The sequence below is a fragment of the Lissotriton helveticus genome, chromosome 4_1 (genome assembly GCF_964261635.1).
Source record: "Lissotriton helveticus chromosome 4_1, aLisHel1.1, whole genome shotgun sequence".
Classification (NCBI taxonomy): Eukaryota; Metazoa; Chordata; class Amphibia; order Caudata; family Salamandridae; genus Lissotriton; species Lissotriton helveticus.
Window position 1 is genome coordinate 527,739,963 of NC_136063.1, and position 26,010 is coordinate 527,765,972.

The 26,010-nt window shown below is 42.0% G+C and overlaps 1 protein-coding gene across 1 annotated transcript in view; it reads right to left on the reverse strand.

Moving 5' to 3' along the window:
• LOC144827230 (uncharacterized) overlaps positions 1 to 26,010 on the reverse strand; it is a 630,276-nt gene that overhangs the window by 420,093 nt on the left and 184,173 nt on the right. Inside the window, exon 3 of the mRNA XM_078685614.1 lies at positions 776 to 846. Coding sequence (XP_078541740.1) covers positions 776 to 846 — 71 coding nt within the window. The remainder of the gene's footprint in view (positions 1 to 775; positions 847 to 26,010) is intronic.

Here is a 26,010-nt window from a genome sequence, read left to right on the forward strand (position 1 = left end):
TCTACTCGATCATTTTTGTTATGTTTTGTCAAAGAATCATACATTTCTTTCCCCATGTTAACGTCCACAAACACAAATGACGGATTTCTTTCCATATTCCCAGCAATGACATTTGCCATAAATTTAATTTATAATATTGTACCAAGTATCCGCGGCTGCACTGCCATTGAGATTATTGAAATGATAGTTCGGCGAGATGATCTATCAATCCAAACGGCAGGACTTGGACCAAGCTCGTCTATATTAAAATTACCTTCCCAGTCAGAAGGCCATAATTCTTCTTCATTCTTTCTCGGCTCTGCTTTCTGTTTTGAGTTTCATGAATAATTGCTTTTCGCTGATCAAAAACAAATTCTAATGTATGCCACATACTGTCATTGATCACTATAAGCACTAATGCATGAATAAAAATATGTTTATCTTTCAAACTAAAGCTGACATCTCTATACATAAGGCTTCATGCACACACTCTAAGATCGCACTATATGGTACCTAGAGGCAGGACCCCCAGCTGCCACGAATCTTGCTGAAACAACCCCTTGCGACTACCAGAGAATTTGTGAATATTTTGCCTTGCACAAAATGCCATTTTTATTTTCAAAACAACTATACTGCCTACATGATTGCCCATCTGCAAATGTAACTCTTCCGAGGCGTTTCTCATTTTGCATAGATTTTCCATAGATCAAACTGCATTCCATTCGGAATACACTGCATAGAACGCATATGAATAGCCATGCAAACAGAATATAGACTCTCATTCTACAATACCTACTCTTGAACTTCCAGCTGGTCCCTCAGTTGTGAAAGGAGCGCTTCCTGGTTGGCAGAATGGCTCCGTAATACCTAGGCAAAGAGAGAAATTAAACGATAAAGGCATTATGAATTTATTTCAGTAAAATACATATGGAGCCGTTGAAGTAAGCGCAAGTTGATATGTTTAAATGAAAAATTTTAAACTTTTCTTAGATATGACAGGGCCGTCTTTAAGTATGTGTGTGTGTGTTTGTGTGGTGGTGTATATGCATGTTTGGGTGTGTATTATTTAGTACCATTATATAGTTTGAGGAAGGGTCATGACTAGAAAGAGGTGAAGCATCGAGTGAGTCATGATGGCCCTGACCTCCCTCAACAATGTTATTCCACAGCATATTACTCTTGGCAGATCCCTATATTTGGTTTCTGCCATGTGTTTTTCATGTAAAGAAGTTTTAAGCAAAGGCTCTTAACCAGAATGATATAGCAATATATAGCAAAGAAGAAATCCATGTGCATGGAAATTATAACGCCTTTAAATAAAATGTATGGGTGTTGGCCCAGTTATTATTCTCAACAAAATGAGCGCTCAGAAATATCTAACTGGGATAAAATAAAAATAAAAATTCTTTAAAGTAAGGAATTTATTCAATAGAAGGCCTAGTCTCAGCCTGATTCTTTTTCATTCTTCAATCATGATGGTACATTTAGGTAAAGACATCTCAAAACTACTCTACAACCATCTACACAGAACCATTCAGGCAACACTACAAACATCTCTGACTTCTACAACAGAAATAAACCCTTCGGAACCCTTCAGAATTATTTAGATGTGGTCCATGTGGTTAGTGTCCTGAGCATCTTATTGGTGCCCAGTTTTTGGAACCAAGATCCAAGGTGCTGAATGAGTAGGCAGCTAACAATGCAGCAGTTTCTGCAAAAATGTTGACAATACATATTACGTAAGCTATTAGGGACAGACAGGAACTTTTAAAGTAAAAGGGGGCTCTAAATATGTAGTTGCCCGAAAACAAAGAGCAGGAATTCATCTAGAAATTTTATGGGGACATGCAATTAAATTAGAAAAAATAAAGAAGTATATCAATGAAAGAAAAGCATGGAAATTTCAGAGATTGGTTGGATTATAATTCAGGGAGGGTGTATACCTTCTCAAAGAAATGTGATACCATACACAAGGATTATAATAAGCATGCCAGTGGAAGTGGGCGAAAATCTGTGCCAACTAATGTTACTTGTGACATGTGCTCAAATTAAGACAATGAACAATTGGGTGGTCCTGCAACCCCATATGCCACCAAGCAGATTTCTTTTTTAGAGAAATATCGAATGATACACATAAACAAAAAAAGCAAGCTCTCACGTACCCTTCGGCTGACAAAAGAGCTGAGCCACAGCAGGAAGGACAAGAGAAAACAAGCATTTGCAACGCAATAGGACTCGCATTTAAGTGAGACCTATTGTATTGCAAACGTTAGTCATCACAGGCAACGGCAGGGAAGGTGGGGGGGCATGGACAACGGGAGAGCGGGCGAGGGGAAGGGGCGAGAAGGCACGGACAACGGGAGTGCAGATGGAGGAAGGGGAAGAAGGGGGAGAGAAGGTACGGACAATGGGAGTGTGCGCAGGGGAGGGGGTGAGAAGGCACGGACAACAGGAGGGAGGGGGGAGTAGAGAAGGCAGTAGGAGAAGCTCATTAAAGAAAATAGTGCTCACAATCTAAATAACATGTACCAGGCAACACTCGAAGTAAAGGGGCCAGTAGCCAGGGAAGGGTGCAAATGATGACATGGGCGTACTAAAGAGGGACTAACAAGCCTATAAACTAATCAGAAGGCAGCATTTATGAAGGACAAAGACACAAGTCAATGAAAAATATAGGCGGGGGAGTGGGCAGGGCTTCCCTCACGTACTGAACTACCACAGATCATCCCCAGAGCAGCATTTGCATGCTGGGTCTGGGCTTGACCTAAAAAGGAGGAGGGAAGCAGAGAGATCTAGCAAGAGTTCCAGCACTGATGGGCACCGGGAACAGTAATGCACAGAAGCAACACCTCTGGGTGGGAAAGACAACACAGTAATTAATTTATTAACTAGAATATTAGTGATTGCTGTTTTACAGATATTAAGGGTGGGTAGTTTTATTGTCCTGAGCTATCAATTTTTTACACACAAACAAGGGTTGATGTCTTTAAGTCCATTAGAAATTCAAAAATAAAGAAATATCATGCTACACACAAGAACACGATATCCCGGACATTGAGAACCTTGACAAGTACTTTGTTAATTTCTGATGTGGAAAACTTTGCAACATTGAACACATTTAATGCTAGACCAAGGTAATGACTGACTCAACACACCTGTGGATAAAATAGAGTGTGTAAAAAACAAGAAGATTTGAAAGGAGGGTCCAAGGGAATCTTTAAAGACCTGAACACAGTTAGAGCCCCCTAAACAGAACATATAACTACAAAAGAGTAACTGTGGGTCTAAGCAAACAACCGTCTAATATGCCTAAGTGTGTCCTGACTTGTTGCCTGTGTGCATCCTATGTGTCAATATGGTATACAACAGGATACTTCCACAGTGTGTAAAGTTACCATCAGTTACCCATTGTGTATCGCCCTTTCCATCATTTGGGCCACTTCACAGAGTGGAGAGTCCACGTTGCAACCACTTCACTAGAGTCTCGCTGTGAAGTGTTTGAACTTACAAGGTTGTTGAATGGCAAGTATTGGTAACTGGAAGCAGTGCATGAAAGAATTGTGAGTGGTGAGAGAGGTGCTCATTTAAAATTGGAGAGTGGACGCACAAAACACTTTATTCTATAGCCGTACACTTCCAATAGATAAAAACATAGTTAGTGCAAAGGGTCAGTGGGTTCAACAAATAACTACTGACTAGATGTTTAGGTCAACATGTTTCTGCAGTTCTATGATCCTCACAAGGTATCTACTGCTTCATCAGGACCATTGTGAACTTTGCTACTGCTTCAAAATAAATATTGGTGAAACAACGAAAAAAATGATGAGGAAATCACCTGATTCGTCCTCTCAGTCCTCCTGTGTAAAGGGAAGGTGTCCAAACACAGGAGACATCAGGTCAATGACACAACACAGACATACAACTGATAACGATAACAGTAAACCTATTATTACCGTAATCTCACATCAAGCTATTCACATGTAAAGGCTCGTGTACAAGTTAGTTTAACATCACCCATCTAAAGATTATGGGCACTCCTCCAGCTCACCTTAAGTGCGAGAAGAACGTGCTTCTCCTCACCTGGCTACAGCTCAGGTTCTTGGGGCACCGCTCTGTTAATGAAGAGATGTGTGTAACAAGTAAGAAATACTTCGCGTAACTAAAAAATATATTAGCCTGACTCTGCTCATATGTAGTACTCCACGCTGTTAGTGTCTAAATTACAGCGGGCGAATCCTCCTCATGATAAGGAGTAGTCAGTCATCAATCTCAACAGGTTGTGGTCAACTGTCATGTAGGGTTCAGTGAGTGCCCGTTTTAATGCTCCATGCTCATGTGGCAAAAAGCTGGTATCAAAAGATGGCGTATACGTCAGGAACGCGTAGCCTCTTACTGGGGTCTGCCCGGTGGGTGACTACTATAAACATAGTCCGTCCACTTGAGGCAGAGTTTAAACCCTTCGAGGGTGCATTTAAACAAAAACAAATGTACATAAACCCGCCCGCTACGCGTTGTCTGGTAAAGCTAGAATAGATAAAGCTGAACAATCCAGAGCCCCTTGAGCTTGTATAGAGGTATCCGAGGTAGCGTATATGCCTGAGACGCAGTACCTCTTAGCGCAGCCTGACAGGTGTTTTAAAAGCTGTTGATATTCACAATTAAAGTGTTCAGATCGCTACATACTCTATATTAAGACTTTGTGGACACATCAATTTAAGGCGCAATAGACACCTCAAAACTGGTCGAGCGCTCTCACACAAGCGACACTTGGGGATAAAATCAGTTAGATCGAAACACAGAACACGGACTTGCTCATGGTACCCACCTATCCGTCGGTACTCCACGCTGCCATCTGGGCTGCTTGGGAAGGTAATGGGACGGTGGTGGTGGCCATACTTGTTTGATGGTGCTGCGGTGCGATTGGTCTAACACCGCGTCATTGGAAATCCGACGAGGAGTCATGGGAAATGTAGTACCAGACTCTGAAAGATCTCGGCATGCGCATAAGGACCGCATTATCCGCAGCCTACAATACCCGTGGTGTTTCTGTGCCATGTAGTCTCGTGTGCGCACGTCCCGTGTTCGATATTAATTCAACGAAAGGTCACACCTGATCACCTACGCAATTGCAAAGATTAGTTGGTCACTCCTTGCTTGATAAGCATTAACCACATTGGTGCTAAGGCAATTCCTGCTGGGTGCTGATTTATGAGAACCCCATTGTTCATGACAAGGTCAGCTCGTCATTAGCACAGCTCCAGTGTGCCTCATGACGAGCTGACCTTGTCATGAGCATGGAAGGGGTTAATCATGTCTCGGAGCCTAACACTGCCATGGCTCATAAGTCCCGTAAGGCTCCTCGGGGTGTCCCCCTCAAAATGCTTATTCTAGTCTAGAAATTGTTATCAGTATGGCAGAGTTATAACAACATCCACGGTATGTCTTCGTTGAGCCCCTGTTTATCAGAGTTTAATTTGTACACCCACTTCTGTTCAAGCTTGAATAGATGTTTGAAAATGTCAGTGACATGTGGCGGGATGTGGGGCTGCTCTAATACAGTCCAGGTGAAGTCAGTGGTTTATGCCCTACCTCTAGAAAGTGATTCGTGAGGCGGGTCGCCTGCTTCTTACACCTAATAGTGCTTTTATGTTCCGAGATTCTGACCTTAGTCTTCCTTGTCGTCATCCCAACATACCTAAGCTGGCCGGGACACGTGATCATGTAAATTAAGTTGTTGCTATTACAATTGGTGAACCGCCTTTGTTCCCATCGCCTGCTGCTTCCAATGTCAATGCTCGTGGAACGTGTAGTTTGTGGACATGCCGCACAATTACCACAAGGATGGTGTCCTTCTACTGGTGGCATGTCCCAAAGTGTTCCTACTCGATGGACCATTTTAGCTGGAGGTCTAGTATGTACCAGTCGATCTTTGATGCTGGTTCCCCTTTTGAAAGCAAATAGTGGCTGTTCCAAAATATCCGTACCGATATTGAGAATACTCCAGTGTTTCTTTACGTTGGATGGCATTTGACTTGGTGCTGAATGTATTTACACAGGTGATACGCTGGTTCTGTGGTTTCGGAGGAGTAAGTTCAAGCAATGACTCGCGGGTATTGTTTGCCGCTCTTTTCTTAGACTGCCGTATCAGTTTTTTAGGGTATTTCCTTTGGCTCAATTGCTTCTCTAAAGTCTTAGCATGAGTGGAGAAGGTTTCTTTGGTGGAACAGTTGCGCTGGATGCGCAAAAATTGCCCGAATGGCAAATTGTCACGCAATGCTTTGGGGTGACAACTGTCATACTGCAATAATGAGTTGCGTGACATGGGCTTCCTGTAGAGCTCAGACCTTAAGCCATCAGGGGATCCTGTGATCAAGAGATCAAGGAAGGCTAGAGAGTGTTCATCATATTCCACAGTGAAACGAAGGAAGGTGTTTTGTTCATTCAACCACTTATGGAAAGCCATTAAATCCACTGTGGTGCCACGCCATATCACAAGGATATCATCGATATAGCGCTTCCAAACTCGTACCGATGCGTAGTAGGGATTCGTTGATTGTAACACGCAGTCCTGCTCAAATTTATGCATGTACAAGTTCGCTAGACTGGGGGCAAAAATACTGCCCATGCTGGTCCACGATATCTGTAAAAAGACAGTTTCTTCAAATTGGAAGAAGTTTTCTTTCATGGCTCTAGTAGCCAGATTCATGATCAAGGAGACCGGCGTGATGGAATCCAAGTCTTTCTCCCGGAGTAGTCCTTCAATTACCTCCAAGGTCTCGTTCTGTGGTATTGAGGTATAAAGTGACTCAACATCAAAGGATACCAGCAGGTCAGTTGAGGCATTGAACTCGATCTTTGGGAGGATCCTCAGTAGATCTTTGGTATCTTGGAGGTATGTGGGCATGAGCTTAACCATAGGTCTTAAGAAAATATCGACAAAGGTCGATAATGGTTCAAGCAGTGAGCCTATGCCCAATATTATGGGGTGCCCTGGTGGTGGCCGTTGTACTTTATGAATCTTCGGGAGCACATAAAAATATGGCATCACCGGATGTGGGGTACGCAGAAAAGCTGCTTCATTCGAGGTGATCCATAAAATAGAGTGTTACATATGGAATTCAAGAGTGGAAGTTCATTCAAGATGCCTGTTAGGCCTGTCATCGTTAGGGTGGTTTTCCCTCAACTTTTGACTGCTTACATCCACTTTTATGCTGCATCGTTTTGGTTGCCGTAGAAATCTGAGCACTTTACCGCAGCTAACGGTGCTAAACTGCATGTGCTTCTTCCCTAAAACGTGGTGACATTGGTATATACCTGATTGGCATAATTAGTTTACTTATAAGTTCATTGTAAAGTGCTATGCCATATACCCAGGGCCTGTAACCTAAATGCTACTAGTGGGCCAGCAAAGCAAACACATCCTTTCAGGTTGCAGTCAGTCAATCAGGACCTTGCTTTTGTCCCAGGATCCGCTGATCCCCGAGGTGAATCTGCGATGGACCGGCATACCTAAATATACAAATATTTCTTTCTTTAATAACTTCCAAACTACTGAACAGGTTTGCACAAAATTACAGAAGGGCTCTTTCTAGATTTTAAAATTTGGTGTACTTCCATTCAGAGGCTCATGCTGGAGTCGTGTCTAAAAAGTGCAAAATCCCCACAGACATTGCATGGGGAAAAAGTGTTTTAGGACTAACCCTGGGTGTAGTGGGTGTAGTGGGGCTCCGCGGAGCTACGCGGAGTGGGCGAGAAGCTACGACCACTCCCGCACTCCGCGTAGCCCCACTACGCACCTCCCTCCCGCTCTCCTCTACATACATTATTTAAGCAAAATACCCTTAATAAAACAATTTTAAAGCACTTACCGTGTCCGGGGCTCATCCGGGGGTCCCTCTTGGAATCGTGTTGTCATGGATATCAATGCACATGCGCGGGCGGCCGCGCATGCGCATTGGTATCTATGAAGGGACGCTATTCAAGAGGGAGCCCCGGACGAGCCCTGGACACGGTAAGTGCTTTAAAATTGTTTTATTAAGGGTAGTTTGCTTAAATAATGTATGTAGGGGAGGGCGGGAGGGAGGCGGGTGGCGGCCGACTCGGCTACGCACACGGAGTTGGCGTAGTGTTGCCGGCTACGCTGTCTACGCAAAATGCGTAGGAGGCAACACTGCGCCTACTCCGTGGGCGTAGCCGATTCGGTCGCCCAGGCTTATTTAGGACCCCCCCCAGTTTCTTGGCCCTTGCTTGACGAATAAGTCCAATAAGTCCAATACTTTCCACACAGCAGTTAAACTAAATGGCAAACTAGCTTTGAAAATTTTGCGTGAGGATTCGTCAAGTGGTACCAAACTAACTAGCAAAACAAAAAAATGCTTTGTCAATGGAAGAAGTTAGTTCGAACTTCAATTACCTACTGTCAATTGTTGCCAGGAGGTAATATATATATGGCTGCTAGCAGCGGCAGGCCGGGACGGGATCGCCCCTCCCCCGTATTCCAAACAATCGTTCGCACAGTTTTCAAAGAACGACGTCCAGGCCAACAGCTTTGTTCAACAACTGGTGTTTATTCACAACGCACTCGACGCGTTTCGGGAACAAATTCCCTTGTTCACCCAAGGGACAAGGGAATTTGTTCCCGAAACGCGTCGAGTGCGTTGTGAATAAACACCAGTTGTTGAACAAAGCTGTTGGCCTGGACGTCGTTCTTTGAAAACGGTGCGAACGATTGTTTGGAATATATATATATATATATATATATATATATATATATATATATATATATATATATTATATATAAATATATATATATAATTTGCCAATTGACTGAAAAAATATTTCATTTGAATTGCCAATGATTGGTTGACATCTTTCTTAGTATTAATTAATTGTATCACTCAACATTAGCAGGCGTACCAGAGAGCAGTTGCAATGTAGTATTTACGTGCCCACTAGGGTGTCATTTTCAGCATTTATGCATCCATGAATGTACAATGGGAGGATAGTAAGGAATGAACAGATGTGACTTCCTTGCCCAGTTTAGTGGCATTTGAATATATTAATGTTCATTAATACTGGCATATTTGCACGATGTCATATAGCACTGATGGCTTATTTGCACAATGTATTTATTATTTTTTAAACTACCCATTTTAAACCCATGTTCGTATGCATTCCTCTGTATTTTGAATGAATTTATCAATATTCATCAATACTGGCGTATTTGCACATTGAGTTATTGATCAGGGTTGCATTTCAAGTCGATGTTTACATGGTGCAATGAATTGACCAAATACATCTTTTATGTCTATCTGCACAACTTCACATGGTACTGCACTGCCACTTTAAAATTGTGGGTCACTTCTAATGGCGTCATGTGTTCAAGGCCTCCTGAAGGCCAAAACGGGTCATGGCGGTAGTGCTGGGTGTACTTCCTAAATAAAGAACCTTACACAAAGTTTTTGGGTCCGTGTTTGTCTTTCCGAAGCATTTGGAGTATCGGGCGAAGTTCTTGTGTATGTGTGTGTGGTATATATATATATATATATATATATATATATATATATATATATATATATATATATATATATATATATATATATATATATATATATATATATATATATATATATATATATATATATATATATATATATATATATATATATATCTCCTACTGGCGGTCGCCAGTAGGTAGTTATAGTTAGGACCTAGTTTCTATAGGAAATCCACAACATTCTATTGGGTATAACTTTGGCGCCGGTTGATGAATCTTCGCGAATTTCTCAAAGAAGATGGCTCGCTCGGCTCCGCTCCTTTCTTGAAAGTTTTGGGGGGATTTGTCAAGTGGGGGCTGAGAAAAAGGGGGGTCCCAAAACGTGTTTTCCCCATGTTATTTTCCATAGGACGATTACACACGGCTACAGCCCGAACGGCTGAACGGAATTACACCAATCTTGCCAAAATGGTAGGGACTGGTACATAGTACGGTCTTTTGTTTAAATGGTGTAATTTCTTCCAGTAGTTTTTGAGAAAATTGTATTTGAAAAAATGTATATATCTATTGGCGCGCACCAGTGCTTGCACCTTTCCCTGCGCGAGCGGAATTTTGATTTGCTGTTGGATGTCTGTCAACATTCGAATCGGTAGAAATCAGGATGTGTTGGCCGCCATCTTGTTTTCGAGGCAGAAGGGAGCCTAAATAAAAAGTGGGAAACATGAAAAGGGGCCAGGGTGGAGTCTCCCTGTCCCCTTAGGCCTTCTCAGGGGGTTCCTAAAGGACCTTGAAGTGCCCCAAAAACATTTTTTTTTTTTCAAAAAAATCGCGGAGTGCGTGCACGGTGCGCGCACCCCATAGCCGCCATTTTGTGTACTTTTAAAACAGGGTGAGAAATAAAAGTGGAGAACGTGAAAATGGGGCAGGGTAGAGTCTCCCTGACCCCCTAGGCCTACTGAGGGGGTCCCTGAAGGACAAGAAAAACATTTTTTTTTTAAATCGCAAGGTGCGCACACCGTGCTTGCACCGTGCGTGCACGTCAGAAAGAAAACTGTAAAAAAATACAGTTAAATATTAAGTTAGAGTGTTTAGATGTTGGTTGGCTCTAAAAAGAGCCGTTGTATTCATTGGTTGTTTTTTGTACCTACTGGTAAGTACCGATGCAGAGTCTAAAGTTTGAAAGGAAGACTCTATTCCGCTCATCTGTAAAATGTACACCATCTCTCCTATAGATGCCTTGCATGTTGTAACGCAAGTTGTTGTGGTATATAGAACCCATACCATAGTCTCTGAGGAAAGCAGAAACATACTTATTCACATGTTTCCTTGCTTTCTCAATCTGTGGACAAAATTGGTTGGACCAGTTCCATTTTTGCCTTTGGCATATATTAGAATATACCAAGGCAGTTTTTGGAAAAAGTGCCATAAATTGCCCAAAGGTGTCCTTTAAAAGCATTTCCAGACCTACCCCAGTCAAAGTGCCGAGGTCATTGCCACCACAGTGCAAAATTATGAGGTCAGGGTGTGGTAGATGCATAAAGGATTTTACCAATGGCATCAATTGGTGACATCTCAATCCTCTCTGGCCAATCCACCTAATATCCACATTTGGTAAATCAAGGTTGTGAAAGCATCTATTTGCTACATACCTTTCACTCCAGAAAATATAGCTATGTCCTACTATCCAGACTTTCAGCATCTTGAAGGCAGATGTGGTTGTACTCAGATGGGCTGTGGAAATGAAATGGCAGTTTGAAAGTAGGAGTTTAGAAAAAAAAGTGGTTGAGATTCAGTGCACTTGAAAAAGAAGAAATGATTGGTGGTTTCTGATAATTTAAGATTGAAAACTAGGGTGCATCCCACTGTTTTTTTAAAGTAATAATACTATTGGTTTGGAAAAAGTCATTGAAAAGAACATTGCACAGGATAAGCTGGAATATTGAGAAGTCAAACACACTTGCTGGTTTGGTTTGCAACATTGAGAGATGAACTTTTAACCTTTTGAGTTCAGATAGGTGAGTTGCCATGGTAACAGGCAGAGAGAGCAGTGGGGGAAGGTTGAACATTATGTGAGTTTGAAAGTGTTGAAATGTACAACCAATTAAAATGTTAGTTTGGTTTTGAATTTGTGTGGGAAGAAATTTCATTGGGTATGTACAGAGATATGTGAGTTAATGAGAGGGAATCTGGGCCATTTGTGGTTGCAGTGTCTGAGGTACATTACAGAGATTCTGCTGAAGAAAATCTGGTGTGTTTTTGGCACTGTTTTCAATCTTCAAATGCATTTTTAAAGGTGAGTTATTAATTTGTGAGGGAATATATGTTGTGTATTTTAAGTTAATACTAAAAATGAGTTGCAATGTGGAAGTTACTCACTCGCCCGCTCTTTCACTGTCTTTCACTGTCTTCCTTTCTGTCCAACAGTGTTCTTTTCCCTTCTACTGTTTCTCTATAAATCCTTCTGTTTTACTTACACCTTTTGCCTTTTTCTTAATATGTTTTTTTTCTCTCACTCTCCTTTCATTACCCTTTTTTTTCCTTCACTGTCATTATCCCTTTCCTTTACTCCTGTTTTTGTAATTCTCTCTGACCATCTGATTTAATTTCTTTTGTTTATTTTTACGCTCTTATTGTCTCTTTCTTTTTGTCTTAATCACCTTTGCTCTCTTTATAGAACACTACTAGGAAGATCCTCTCCCCCCCCCTTTCATTGTAGTAATTATTTGACTGAATTGCAAGGATTTCTGGTATGTGTCTAAGGTCACAGTGTGACTCTCATGTTTGGATGTAAGGCTGGCAAAAAAGTAATGCTGCAAATTGGAAATGTATTTTGAAAATTACTCAGGTTTCTGCACTGTATTGTAGCGCTGAAATAGATAGGATGTGTTCTGTCTCTTAATTGTTTTAGTGTGGTAAATGTGTTTTGGTAAAAAGTTTGGTTTTAAACTTTTTGTCCAGGATCACACTGAGTGTCTGTGTAAATTAAAGAATTATATGTGTACCTTTTATTATAATCTCTCCTGTCTCTTCTCACAGTCTACCTCCCTCTGGTTATACTGTTTTCTTTCATGAAAATATTGTGTCTTATGTTTGGATGTAATGCTGGCAAAAAGTAATGCTGCAAATTGGAAATGTATTTTGAAATGACACAGGTATCTGCATTGTATTGTAGTGGTGAAATAGATAGCCTGTGTTTTGTCACCTAAACTTTTTCGTGTGGTAAATGTGTTTTGGTAAAAAGTTTGGTTTTAAACTTTTTGTCCAGGATCACACAGAGTGTCTGTGTAAATTAAAGAATTATATTTGCACCTTTTACTATAATCTCCCCTGTCTCTTCTCACAGTATACCTCTTTCTGGTTATACTGTTTTATTTAATGAAAATATTTTGTCTTTTGTTTGGATGTAATGCTGGCAAAAAGGAATGCTGCAAATTGGAAATGTATTTTCAAAATGACTCAGGTGTCTGCACTGTATTGTACTGCTGAAATAGATAGGCTGTGTTCTAATTTTTTTCGTGTGGTAAATGTGTTTTGGTAAAAAGTTTGGTTTTAAACTTTTTGTCCCGGATCACACAGAGTGTCTGTGTAAATTAAAGAATTATATTTGCACCTTTTACTATAATCTCCTCTGTCTCTTCTCACAGTCTACCTCTCTCTGGTTATACTGTTTTCTTTCATAAAAATATTGTGTCTTATGTTTGGATGTAATGCTGGCAAAAAGTAATGCTGCAAATTGGAAATGTATTTTGAAAATGACTCAGGTTTCTGCACTGTATTGTACTGCTGAAATAGTTAGGTGGTGTTCTGTGTCTTAAACGTTTTCGTGTGGTAAATGTGTTTTGGAAAATAGTTTGGTTTTAAACGTTTTGTCCTGGATCACACTGAGTGTCTGTGTAAAGCAGACACAGAGATGATACACAAAGAAGAGAGATGGTGCAGGCAGAGACACAGATAGTTGAAGTAGACACAGAGATGGTACACACAGAGTATAGATGGTGCAGGCAGAGACTCAGATAGTGCAAGCAGACACAGACATGGTACACACTGAGGATAGAAGATGGAGGGCTGTAGGCATAGGGACAGATAGTGCAAGCAGATACAGACATGGTACACACAGAGGGTAGATGGTGTAGGGTTGCAGGCAGAGGGACAGATGGTGCAGTCACAGAAAAGATGGTGCAGAGACAGGGTGGGATGGTTCAAGCAGAGAGTCGGATAGTGCAAGCAGACACAGACATGGTACACACTGAGGATAGAAGATGGAGGGCTGTAGGCATAGGGACAGATAGTGCAAGCAGATACAGACATGGTACACACAGGGGGTAGATGGTGTAGGGCTGCAGGCAGAGGGACAGATGGTGCAGTCACAGAAAAGATGGTGCAGAGAGAGGGTGAGATGGTTCAAGCAGTAAGTCAGATCGTGCAAGCAGACACAGACATGGTACACACTGAGGATAGAAGATGGAGGGCTGTAGGCATAGGGACAGATAGTACAAGCAGATACACACATGGTACACACAGAGGATAGGTTGTGTAGGGTTGCAGGCAGAGGGACAGATGGTGCAGTCACAGAAAAGATGGTGCAGAGAGAGGGTGAGATGGTTCAAGCAGAGACTCAGATAGTGCAAGCAGACAGAAACATGGCATACACAGAGGATAGATGGAGGAGTGCTGTAGGCAGAGGGACAGATAGTGCAAGCAGACACAGACATGGTACACACAGAGGATAGAAGATGGAGGGCTGTAGGCATAGGGACAGATAGTGCAAGCAGATACACACATGGTACACACAGAGGGTAGATGGTGTAGGGCTGCAGGCAGAGGGACAGATGGTGCAGTCACAGAAAAGATGGTGCAGAGAGAGGGTGAGATGGTTCAAGCAGAGAGTCAGATAGTGCTAACAGACACAGACAAGGTACACACAGAAGATAGATGGTGGAGTGCTGTAGGCAGAGGGTCAGATAGTGCAAGCAGACACAGACATGGTACATACAGAGCGTTGATGGTGTGGGGCTGCAGGCAGAGGGACAGATAGTGCAGTCACAGAAAAGTTGGTGCAGAGAGAGGGTGAGATGGTTCAAGCAGAGACTCAGATAGTGTAAGGAGACACACACATGGTACACACTGAGGATAGAAGATGGAGGGCTGTAGGCAAAGGGACAGATAGTGCAAGCAGATACAGACATGGTACACACAGTGGATAGGTTGTGTAGGGCTGCTGGCAGAGGGACAGATGGTGCAGTCACAGAAAAGATGGTGCAGAGAGAGGGTGAGATGGTTCAAGCAGAGACTCAGATAGTGCAAGCAGACAGAAACATGGCATACACAGAGGATAGATGGTGGAGTGCTGTAGGCAGAGGGAGAGATAGTGCAAGCAGATACAGACATGGTACACACAGTGGATAGGTGGTGTAGGGCTGCAGGCAGAGGCAGAGATGGTGCACAAAAAGCCTGAAAGAATATTCCCAGCGAGACTCCCTTTGATTGTAGTAATCATTTTACTAAATTGGAAGGGATAGTGTTATGTGTGTAAGATCACAGTATGAGTCTGTTTTCATTTAAGAGGAAGGTGGCAGATTAATTTGTGCAGTTAGTGTGATTAAAAATATGGGAATATATGTACTTATAAAATTAATTAAGGTAGTTTTTTATTATCTATTAGTGAAAACCATATAATTAAGTATTTATATTTTTTTGTAAGGACCAGCAACATTATTATATTGGTGCAATGGAAGAGCATCAAGAGAACGTTGCTTTGAATTTTGAGATCTCTGGCGAATTAATAGAGGATGTCAAAGATGAACCTTTTCCAGAGGAAATTGATACTGAAAATGAAGATTTCTTTGATGAGAGTTTGGACAGTGTTTTTGTGGAAGTGGTGGAAGATTTTGAATTTGAAGATGGAAATTTTGTATTTGATGAAAATGAAATACCGGACGAAGTCATGTTGGAAGTTTTATTGGAATATGAAATGTTTGATGAATACATTTATAATTTTTAATTAAAAATTATTCGAGTGAGTCTTTTTGTAGTATTGTAATAATTTGGATCGTTGATGTGTTTAAAAAAACATGAGAATAGATGTTCTGATGAAGTGTGTTAGGGTTTAGGGTTTGTAGTATTAGAAACTGCTATGCAGTATGTCTGTCAGGCCTGTTAATTTGGAAATAGTCTCCATTCTGTGTACTGAAGATCGTGGCTGTGCTGTAGAAATGCCATAGACAAAGAGATGGTACACACGGAAGGGAGTTGATGCAGGGAGAGACACAGATCGTGGAAGCAGACACAGAGATGGTATATTCAGAGAATAGATGGTGCAGGCACAGACACAGATAGTGGAAGCAGACACAGAGATGGTACACAGAGAGGATAGATGGTGCAGGCAGAGACACAGATAGTGGAAGAAGACACAGGGATGGTATACACAGAGGATAGATGGTGCAGGCAGAGACACAGATAGTAGGAGCAGACACAGAGATGGTACACACGGAAAAGAGATGGTGCAGGCAGAGACACAGATAGTGAAAGCAGACACAGAGATGGTACATACAGAGAATAGATGGTATAGGACTGTAGGCAGAGGGACAGATAGTGGAAGCAGACACAGAGATGGTACCAACAGAGAATAGATGGTATAGGGTTGCAGGCAGAGGGAGAGATAATGGAAGCAGACACAGACATGGTACACATAGAGAATAGATGGTATAGGGTTTCAAGCAGAGGGACAGATAGTGGAAGCAGACACAGAGATGGTACACATAGAGGATAGATGGTGCAGGCAGAGACACAGGTAGTGGGAGCAGACACAGAGATGGTACACACAGAAGAGAGATGGTGCAGTCAGAGACACAAATAGTGGAAGCAGAAACAGAAATGGTACACAGAGAGGATGGATGGTGCAGCCAGAGACACAGATAGTGGAAGCATACACAGAGATGGTATACACAGAGGATAGATGGTGCAGGTAGAGACACAGAAAGTAGGAGCAGACACGGAGATGGTACACAAGGAAGAGAGATGGTGCAGGCAGAGACACAGATAGTGTAAGCAGACACACAGATGGTACACACAGAGAATATATGGTATAGGGCTGTAGGCAGAGGGACAGATAGTGGAAGCAGACACAGAGATGGTACACACAGGGAATAGATGGTATAGGGCTGCAGGCAGAGGCAGAGATAGTGGAAGCAGACACAGACATGGTACACACAGAGAATAAATGGTATAGGGTTTCAGGCAGAGGGACAGATAGTGGAAGCAGATATAGAGATGGTACACATAGAGGATAGATGGAGCAGGCAGAGACATAGATAGTGGGAGCAGACACAGAGATGGTACACACAGAAGAGATATGGTGCAGGCAGAGACACAGATAGTGGAAGCAGACACAGAAATGGTACACACAGAAGAGAGATGGTGCAGGCAGAGACACAGATAGTGGAAGCAGACACAGAGATGGTACACAGAGGACAGATGGTGCAGGCAGAGGGAGAGATAGTGGAAGCAGACATAGAGATGGTACACACAGAGAATAGATGGTCTAGGCAGAGACACAGATAGTGGAAGCAGACATGGAGATGGTACACATAGAGGATAGATGGTGCAGGCAGAGACACAGATAGTGGAAGCAGACACAGAGATGGTATATACAGAGAATAGATGGTGCAGGCAGAGGCACAGATAGTGGAAGCAGACACAGAGATGGTACACACAGAGAATAGATGGTGCAGGCAGAGACACAGATAGTGGAAGCAGACACAGAGATGGAACACACAGAAGATAGATGGTGCAGACAGAGACACAGATAGTGGAAGCAGACACAGAGATGGTACACACAGAGGATAGATGGTGCAGGCAGAGACACAGATAGTGGAAGCAGACACAGAGATGTTACACACAGAGGATAGATGGTGCAGGTAGAGTCACAGATAGTAAGAGCAGACACAGAGATGGTACACAAAGAAGAGAGATGGTGCAGGCAGAGACACAGATAATGGAAACAGACACAGAGATGGTACACACAGAGGATAGATGGTGCAGGCAGAGGGAGAGACAGTGGAAGCAAACATAGAGATGGTACACACAGAGAATAGATGGTGCAGGCAGAGACACAGATAGTGGAAGCAGACACAGAGATGGTACACACAGATGATAGATGGTGCAGGCAGGGACACAGATAGTGGAAGCAGACACAGAGATGGTATATACAGAGAAGAGATGGTGCAGGCACAGACACAGATAGTGGAAGCAGACACAGAGATGGTACACAGAGAGGATAGATGGTGCAGGCAGAGTCACAGATAGTAAGAGCAGACACAGAGATGGTACACAAAGAAGAGAGATGGTGCAGGCAGAGACACAGATAATGGAAACAGACACAGAGATGGTACACACAGAGGATAGATGGTGCAGGCAGAGGGAGAGACAGTGGAAGCAAACATAGAGATGGTACACACAGAGAATAGATGGTGCAGGCAGAGACACAGATAGTGGAAGCAGACAGAGATGGTATACACAGCGGATAGCTGGTGCAGGCAGAGACTCAGATAGTAGAAGCAGACACTGAAATGGTACACCCGGAATAGAGATGGTGCAGGCAGAGACACAGATAGTGGAAGCAGACACTGAGATGGTACACACAGAGAATAGATGGTATAGGACTGCAGGCAGAGGGACAGATAGTGGAAGCAGACAGAGAGATGATACACACAGAGAATAGATGGTGCAGGCAGAGACACAGATAGTGGAAGCAGACACAGAGATGGTACACACAGAGGATAGATGGTGCAGGCAGAGACACAGATAGTGGAAGCAGGCACAGAGATGTTAAACTCAGAGGATAGATGGTACAGGTAGAGACACAGATAGTAGGAGCAGACACAGAGATGGTACACACAGAAGAGACATGGTGCAGGCAGAGACACTGATAGTGGAAGTAGACACAGAGATGGTACACACAGAGGATAGATGGTGCAGGCAGAGACACAGATAGTGGAAGCAAACACAGAGATGGTACACACAGAGAATAGATGGTGCAGGCAGAGATACAGATAGTAGGAGCAGACATAGAGATGGTACACACGGAAGAGAGATGGTGCAGGCTGAGACACAGATAGTGGAAGCAGACACAGAGATGGTACACACAGAGAATAGATGGTGCAGGCACAGACACAGATAGTGGAAGCAGACACAGAGATGGTACACAGAGAGGATAGATGGTGCAGGTAGAGACACAGATAGTGGAAGCAGACACAGAGATGGTACACACAGAGGATAGATGGTGCAGGCAGAGGGAGAGATAGTGGAAGCAGACATAGAGATGGTACACACAGAGAATAGATGGTGCAGGCAGAGATACAGATAGTGGAAGCAGACAGAGATAGTATACTCAGATGATAGATGACGCAGGCAGAGATAGAGATAGTAGGATCAGACACAGAGATGGTACACACGGAAGAGAGATGGTGCAGGCAGAGACACAGATAGTGGAAGCAGACACAGAGATGGTACACACAGAGAATAGATGGTATAGTACTGCAGGCAGAGGGACAGATAGTGGAAGCAGACACAGAGATGGTACACACAGAGAATAGATTGTATAGGGTTTCAGGCAGAGGGACAGATAGTGGAAGCAGACACAAAGATGGTACAGATAGAGGAAAGATGATGCAGGCAGAGGGAGAGATAGTGGAAGCAGATACAGAGATGGTACACACAGAGAATAGATGGTGCAGGCAGAGACACAGATAGTGGAAGCAGACACAGAGATGGAACACACAGAAGAGAGACGGTGCAGGCAGAGACACAGATAGTGGAAGCAGACACAGAGATGGTACACACAGAGGATAGATGGTGCAGGCAGAGGGAGAGATAGTGGAAGCAGACATAGAGATGGTACACACAGAGAATAGATGGTGCAGGCAGAGACACAGATAGTGGAAGCAGACACAGAGATAGTACACACAGAAGAGAGATGGTGCAGGCAGAGACACAGATAGTGGAAGCAGACACAGAGATGGTACACACAGAGTATAGATGGTGCAGGCAGAGGGAGAGATAGTGGAAGCAGACATACAGATGGTACACACAGAAGAGAGATGGTGCAGGCAGAGACACAGATAGTGGAACCAGACACAGAGATGTTACACACAGAGGATAGATGGTGCAGGCAGAGACACAGATAGTGAGAGCAGACACAGAAATGGTACACACAGAAGCGAGATGGTGCAGGCAGAGACACTGATAGTGGAAGCAGACACAGAGATGGTACACACAGAGGATAGATGGTGAAGGCAGAGGGAGACATAGTGGAAGCAGACATAGAGATGGTACACACAGAGAATAGATGGTGCAGGCAGAGACACAGATAGTGGAAGCAGACACAGAGATAGTACACACAGAAGAGAGATGATGCAGGCAGAGACACAGATAGTGGAAGCAGACACAGAGATGGTACACACAGAGTATAGATGGTGCAGGCAGAGGGAGAGATAGTGGAAGCAGACATACAGATGGTACACACAGAAGAGAGATGGTGCAGGCAGAGACACAGATAGTGGAACCAGACACAGAGATGTTACACACAGAGGATAGATGGTGCAGGCAGAGACACAGATAGTGAGAGCAGACACAGAAATGGTACACACAGAAGCGAGATGGTGCAGGCAGAGACACTGATAGTGGAAGCAGACACAGAGATGGTACACACAGAGGATAGATGGTGAAGGCAGAGGGAGACATAGTGGAAGCAGACATAGAGATGGTACACACAGAGAATAGATGGTGCAGGCAGAGACACAGATAGTGGAAGCAGACATAGAGATGGTACAGATAGAGGATAGATGGTGCAGGCAGAGGGAGAGATAGTGGAAGCACAGACATAGAGATGGTACACACAGAGAATAGATGGTGCAGGCAGAGACAAAGATAGTGGAAGCAGACACAGAGATGGAACACACAGAAGAGAGACGGTGCAGGCAGAGACACAGATAGTGGAAGCAGACACAGAGATGGTACACACAGAGGATAGATGGTGCAGGCAGAGACACAGATAGTGGAAGCAGACACATAGATGGTATATACAGAGAATAGATGGTGCAGGCACAGACACGGATGGTGGAAGCAGACATAGAGATGGTATACACAGAGGATAGATGGTGCAGGCAGAGACACAGATAGTAGGAGCAGACACAGAGATGGTACACACGGAATAGAGGTGGTGCAGGCAGAGACACAGATAGTGGAAGCAGACAATGAGATGGTAAACACAGAGAATAGATGGTATAGGACTGCAGGCAGAGGGACAGATAGTGGAAGCAGACACAGAGATGGTACACACAAAGAATAGATGGAGCAGGCAGAGACACAGATAGTGGAAGCAGACACAGAGATGGTACACACAGAGGATAGATTGTGCAGGCAGAGACACAGATAGTGGAAGCAGACACAGAGATGTTACACTCAGAGGATAGATGGTGCAGGTAGAGACACAGATAGTAGGAGCAGACACAGAGATGGTACACACGGAAGAGAGATGGTGCAGGCAGAGACACAGATAGTGGGAGCAGACACAGAGATGGTACACACAGAAGAGAGATGGTTCAGGCAAAGACACAGATAGTGGAAGCAGACACAGAGATGGTACACACAGAGTATAGATGGTGCAGGCAGAGGGAGAGATAGTGGAAGCAGACATACAGATGGTACACACAGACGAGAGATGGTGCAGGCAGAGACACAGATAGTGGAACCAGACACAGAGATGTTACACACAGAGGATAGATGTTGCAGGCAGAGACACAGATAGTGAGAGCAGACAGAGAAATGGTACACACAGAAGAGAAATGGTGCAGGCAGAGACACTGATAGTAGAAGCAGACACAGAGATGGTACACACAGAGGATAGATGGTGCAGGCAGAGGGAAACATAGTGGAAGCAGACATAGAGATGGTACACACAGAGAATAGATGGTGCAGGCAGAGACACAGATAGTGGAAGCAGACATAGAGATGGTACACACAGAGAATAGATGGTGCAGGCAGAGATACAGATAGTAGGAGCAGACACAGAGATGGTACACACGGAAGAGAGATGGTGCAGGCAGAGACACAGATAGTGGAAGCAGACACAGAGATGGTACACACAGAGGATAGATGGTGCAGGCAGAGATACAGATAGTAGGAGCAGACAGAGAGATGGTACACACGGAATAGAGATGGTGCAGGCAGAGACACAGATAGTGGAAGCAGACACAGAGATGGTACACACAGTGGATAAATAGTATAGGCAGAGACACAGATTGTGGAAGCAGACACAGAGATGGTATACACAAAGGATAGATGGTGCAGGGCTGCAGGTAGAGGAACAGATGTTGTAGTCACAGAAAAGATGTTGCAGAGAGAGGGTGAGATGGGTCATGCAGAGACATAGATAGTGCAAGCACACATAGACGTGGTACACACACAGGATAGATGGTGCAGGGCTGCAGGCAGAGACTGTATGATTTGCTACTTTGCTCAGACACTGTTGCTGTACCTTCCACTTTATTATGAAGTGAATCATTGTTTACATCATGTAGTTGTTGTAATTGCTATGTAGTATGTTAGTAGTGGTCTATAACATGTTTTTTTTACTTCACAATAGATTTAAAGAAAAGACTAAAAAAATCAAGATGCCTAGTAAAGAGGTGAAGAGAAGAAAGTATAAAAAGGCTTACTTTTCCAAGACCACACAATTACAAGATGCATCCAGACAACATTGTACAGAGAAAAAGAACAATGCTCCTGGTAAGACAACCAAGGATTTTCTAAGAAAATTAACTGTTATAACAAAAACTGCAGATAATGTAGCAAAGATGAATAAATCTTCAAAAACAACGAAAAGAAAAGTATTAGAGAGAAAAGAAGGTGGAAAAGTGTGTGGCAATGAGAACATCTTTAGAAATAGACGAAGGAGTCAATTTGTTGAAATAAGGAAGAGAATGATTTATAACAGAATTATCTTAAATTTACGAAAAGTGGAAAGATTTGTAAAAGGAAAACTGCTTTTTATAAGCAAAACAAAATTAATCGAAGGTATTGTGGATGAAGCGTTAGAATTAAAAAAGAAATTATATATTTTAGTAATCAATAGACTTTGTACACTAGACAAGGCAATTAATGTTTTGAAAGGGAAAAGTAAGTGGAAAAGACTAATTAATAGAACTAATTTTTGTAATGTTTTTTCTGGAGAATGGAAGCATAGTTCAAGTTCTGAGCCATTTTTTAACGAAGAGAGTTACTTTCAGATTAATGATTTGCTGCATGCAGTTGATACCAGTGGTCGAGCATATGAGGTGAAGGACGGTTGTCCGATTGAAAAAGAGAAAATTGTACCAAGAAATGCAGAAGAGGTGTTAGCGGATTAAGTTTTAGGGAGACGTCCTAAGGCTCCAGTGTACACTTGTAATTATAGTGGTATTTGTAGTGTACGGCAGGATTCAATTGATTTTTCCGCAATTTCTTACATTAGTATAGTAAGAAAAGTATTAAACAGAAGTTTAAGATGTTGCAAGAATTAGACTCTTGCCTAGTGAGAAAAAAAACAGGTTTGCAAGGTCATTCACTGGCTTGTCTTTCTAAAAAAGTATGTCAGAGTGTTTTTCACCATTTTAGGATATTAGCAGTGCATCATACTGAAGTGAGGAAATTAGTGAGAAGGTTGTATTATGCAAAAAGTCCAGCACTTAAGCTGAAACAGTTAAACCGTGCCCTTTTAGATGGATCGGTATTAGATGTAAAGAACATTTGTGAAGAAATTGAGGTTAGTTATTTTTCTGAAAAAGAGGGCAGTGCCGAAACTGATACAGTAATAGAAGGAAATGTGGATGAAAATGTTCAAAATTTTGGTACAGAGAATTTTGACCAAGAAATTACAAGGTTTAAGGTCACTTCAAGAGAAAGGCCCAATTTTTCTTGTATTTGTTGAAGAATAATTCATTATAAAAATCAGACCAGGTTAGTTGATCTATATTTAAAAAGTGAAAAGGATAATAATAATGAGTGGAAGGAATTTGCAACTTATTTGTTGGTAGAGAAATGTTTTAATTTGGGTTCTGATCAACGTATTTGTAAATATTGTTATAAAAAATTAATTGAAAACAAAATGCCAGCTAGAGCTGTACATAATAATCTTGAGTTGGTAAATATTCCTTTTGAACTGATGGATTTAAATACTTATGAGTCTATTCTGATTCAATGTGTGCATCCATTTCAGGCTATTGTTAATATGGAGCCTAAGACAGGGAAATTGCCTCCTTCAGATTTATTGAGAGGTTTAAAGGGAAGAGTTGTATATTTACCTCTAAATATAAATAAAAATACTGAAACAATTGGTGTAGAAAATGTGGAAGAGGAACCTCTAGTTATTCTAGGTAATTGCGTTCCTACAAAGAGTAAGAAAATCTGGCAAGAATTAGTGGATGTTAGGAAAGTCAAAAAGGCAACGTTGTATTTGGTAAAAAACAATCAATACTACAAAAATGTATATGTAGAAGAAGAGGAAACAACTGTAGAGGAGGACAGTGATTTGTCAGCTGGACAAATTGAAAAAGTGGATGTGTCCAGAAGTGAACAAATCTACGAACATTACAGTGTTCATCCACTGCATTCCAAAGAAGTAATGGGGAATGCTATTGAGTTATTCCAAATGAAAGAAGCAAAAGGAAGTCCCATTAGTGTATGGGAAGAAAGCTTGGAAGCTTGTTGTTTTCCTCAGTTATTTCAACAGGACAAGGTGGACGATATGATGACCGACCTGTGCAGATACCAGCATCTGAATACGGGACATCAAGATTATATGCAGAAGATCCAAGGTTTTGTCAATGTATTCCATATTTGTTTCACCTTCTGTTTGAGAGTGACTTGTCTGGACTTTCTTATGCAGTGAACCACATACTAAAAAGTGGAGTACATCTGCAGAATTTTTCGGCAAGGGACTTTATGAATAAAGTCCAACAAAATGACACTGTTTTGGAATCTGATGGCATGTCAGCGTGGTACTAACGAGTATTGGTACCGTCATCATGGGGAATTGAAATGTATGTTAAGAAACTTAGGAACTCCTACATGGTTCCATACTCTAAGCTGTGCTGAGTATGCTTGGGAAAATTTACTTCAATTTCTTCGAGAGGCAAATGCAAACATAGAAAAAATAGAATTCAAGACACCTGGAGAATTGTGCTCTTTGGATCCAGTTAATGTATGCAGGTATTTTAATCATAGATTTGAAGCTATGATGTCTTTTATTACAAACAAATCCTCCTTTGGGAGAGGTTCTGGATTTCTTTTGGAGAAAGGAGTATCAAGCAAGAGGTGCTCCTCACATACATATGCTTCTATGGATCAAAGATGCCCCCCAAATTCGGAACAGATTCAGATGAGACAGTGATGAGTTTTATTGAACAATATGCTACATGTGCTGTACCAAAAAGTACAAAAGAAAAGAATTTTAGACAACAAGTGTTACGATTTCAAACCCATCGTTGTGGAAAATACTGTTGTCGAAAATACAAATCTAAGGATAAGTTCTACACAAAATGTCGTTTTGCATTTCCACGTCCAGTAACATTGAAAGGAAGAGTGAACAATTTTATGTCATCTTTACGACATACTGTGACAAGAAAATCACCGAAAAATACCTACAACTTAAGGAGAAATGAAGAGTCAAAATACATAAATGACTATAACCCAGTCATATTGTCAATGTGGAATGCTAACATGGATATTGAGTATGTTGCAGACAACTTTATTGCTGTGGCTCGATATGTTACATCTTACATTACAAAATCTGAGAAAAAAGAACTAAAGGAAATGTGGGAGGAAATTTCTCATGAAAAGAGCCTAAGTAAGAAAATGTACAGCTACAGTTTGAAGATGTTGTCTCATCGAGAAATTGGAGCTTATGAATGTTCAGATCGCTTATCATCTGCAAGTCTATATGCCAAATCTAGAACAAATATTTGGGTGAGTTTAGGACTTGCAAGAACACGAAACCGAGTTTTCAAATCTGTACAACAGTACAGATATTTTGAAAACAAATATGTTGGATACATACTATCCAAATAGAAGTAATCATCTTGAGAACGTATGTCTCTATGAAGTACTGCAAAGCTATATATTTAAGAGGAATATTTCAGAAGATATTAATAAAGGAGTATATGCTGTAATTGGATCTGAAGGATGTCTGGTGAAACAAAGAAACGGATATTTGATTAATCATTGAAAATTGAGTTGCGGAATTGCTGACAAAAGGGAATTTTACTATTTAGCTCTTTTGCAACTCTTTAAACCATGGCGTACAGAAGAGGAACTACGTGGAGATTTTCTCAGTTATGAAGATTCATTCAACGCAACCAAAAATACTATAGAATGTCCTGTTTTCACTAATTATCTAGAAATCTTGAACGAGGAAATACAGCAAGAAGCTACAATTGCAGCAGAGATTGGTAGAGACAGTTCTCAAGACAGTCAAAGTTCTGCTTCGTTGAGTCAGGATC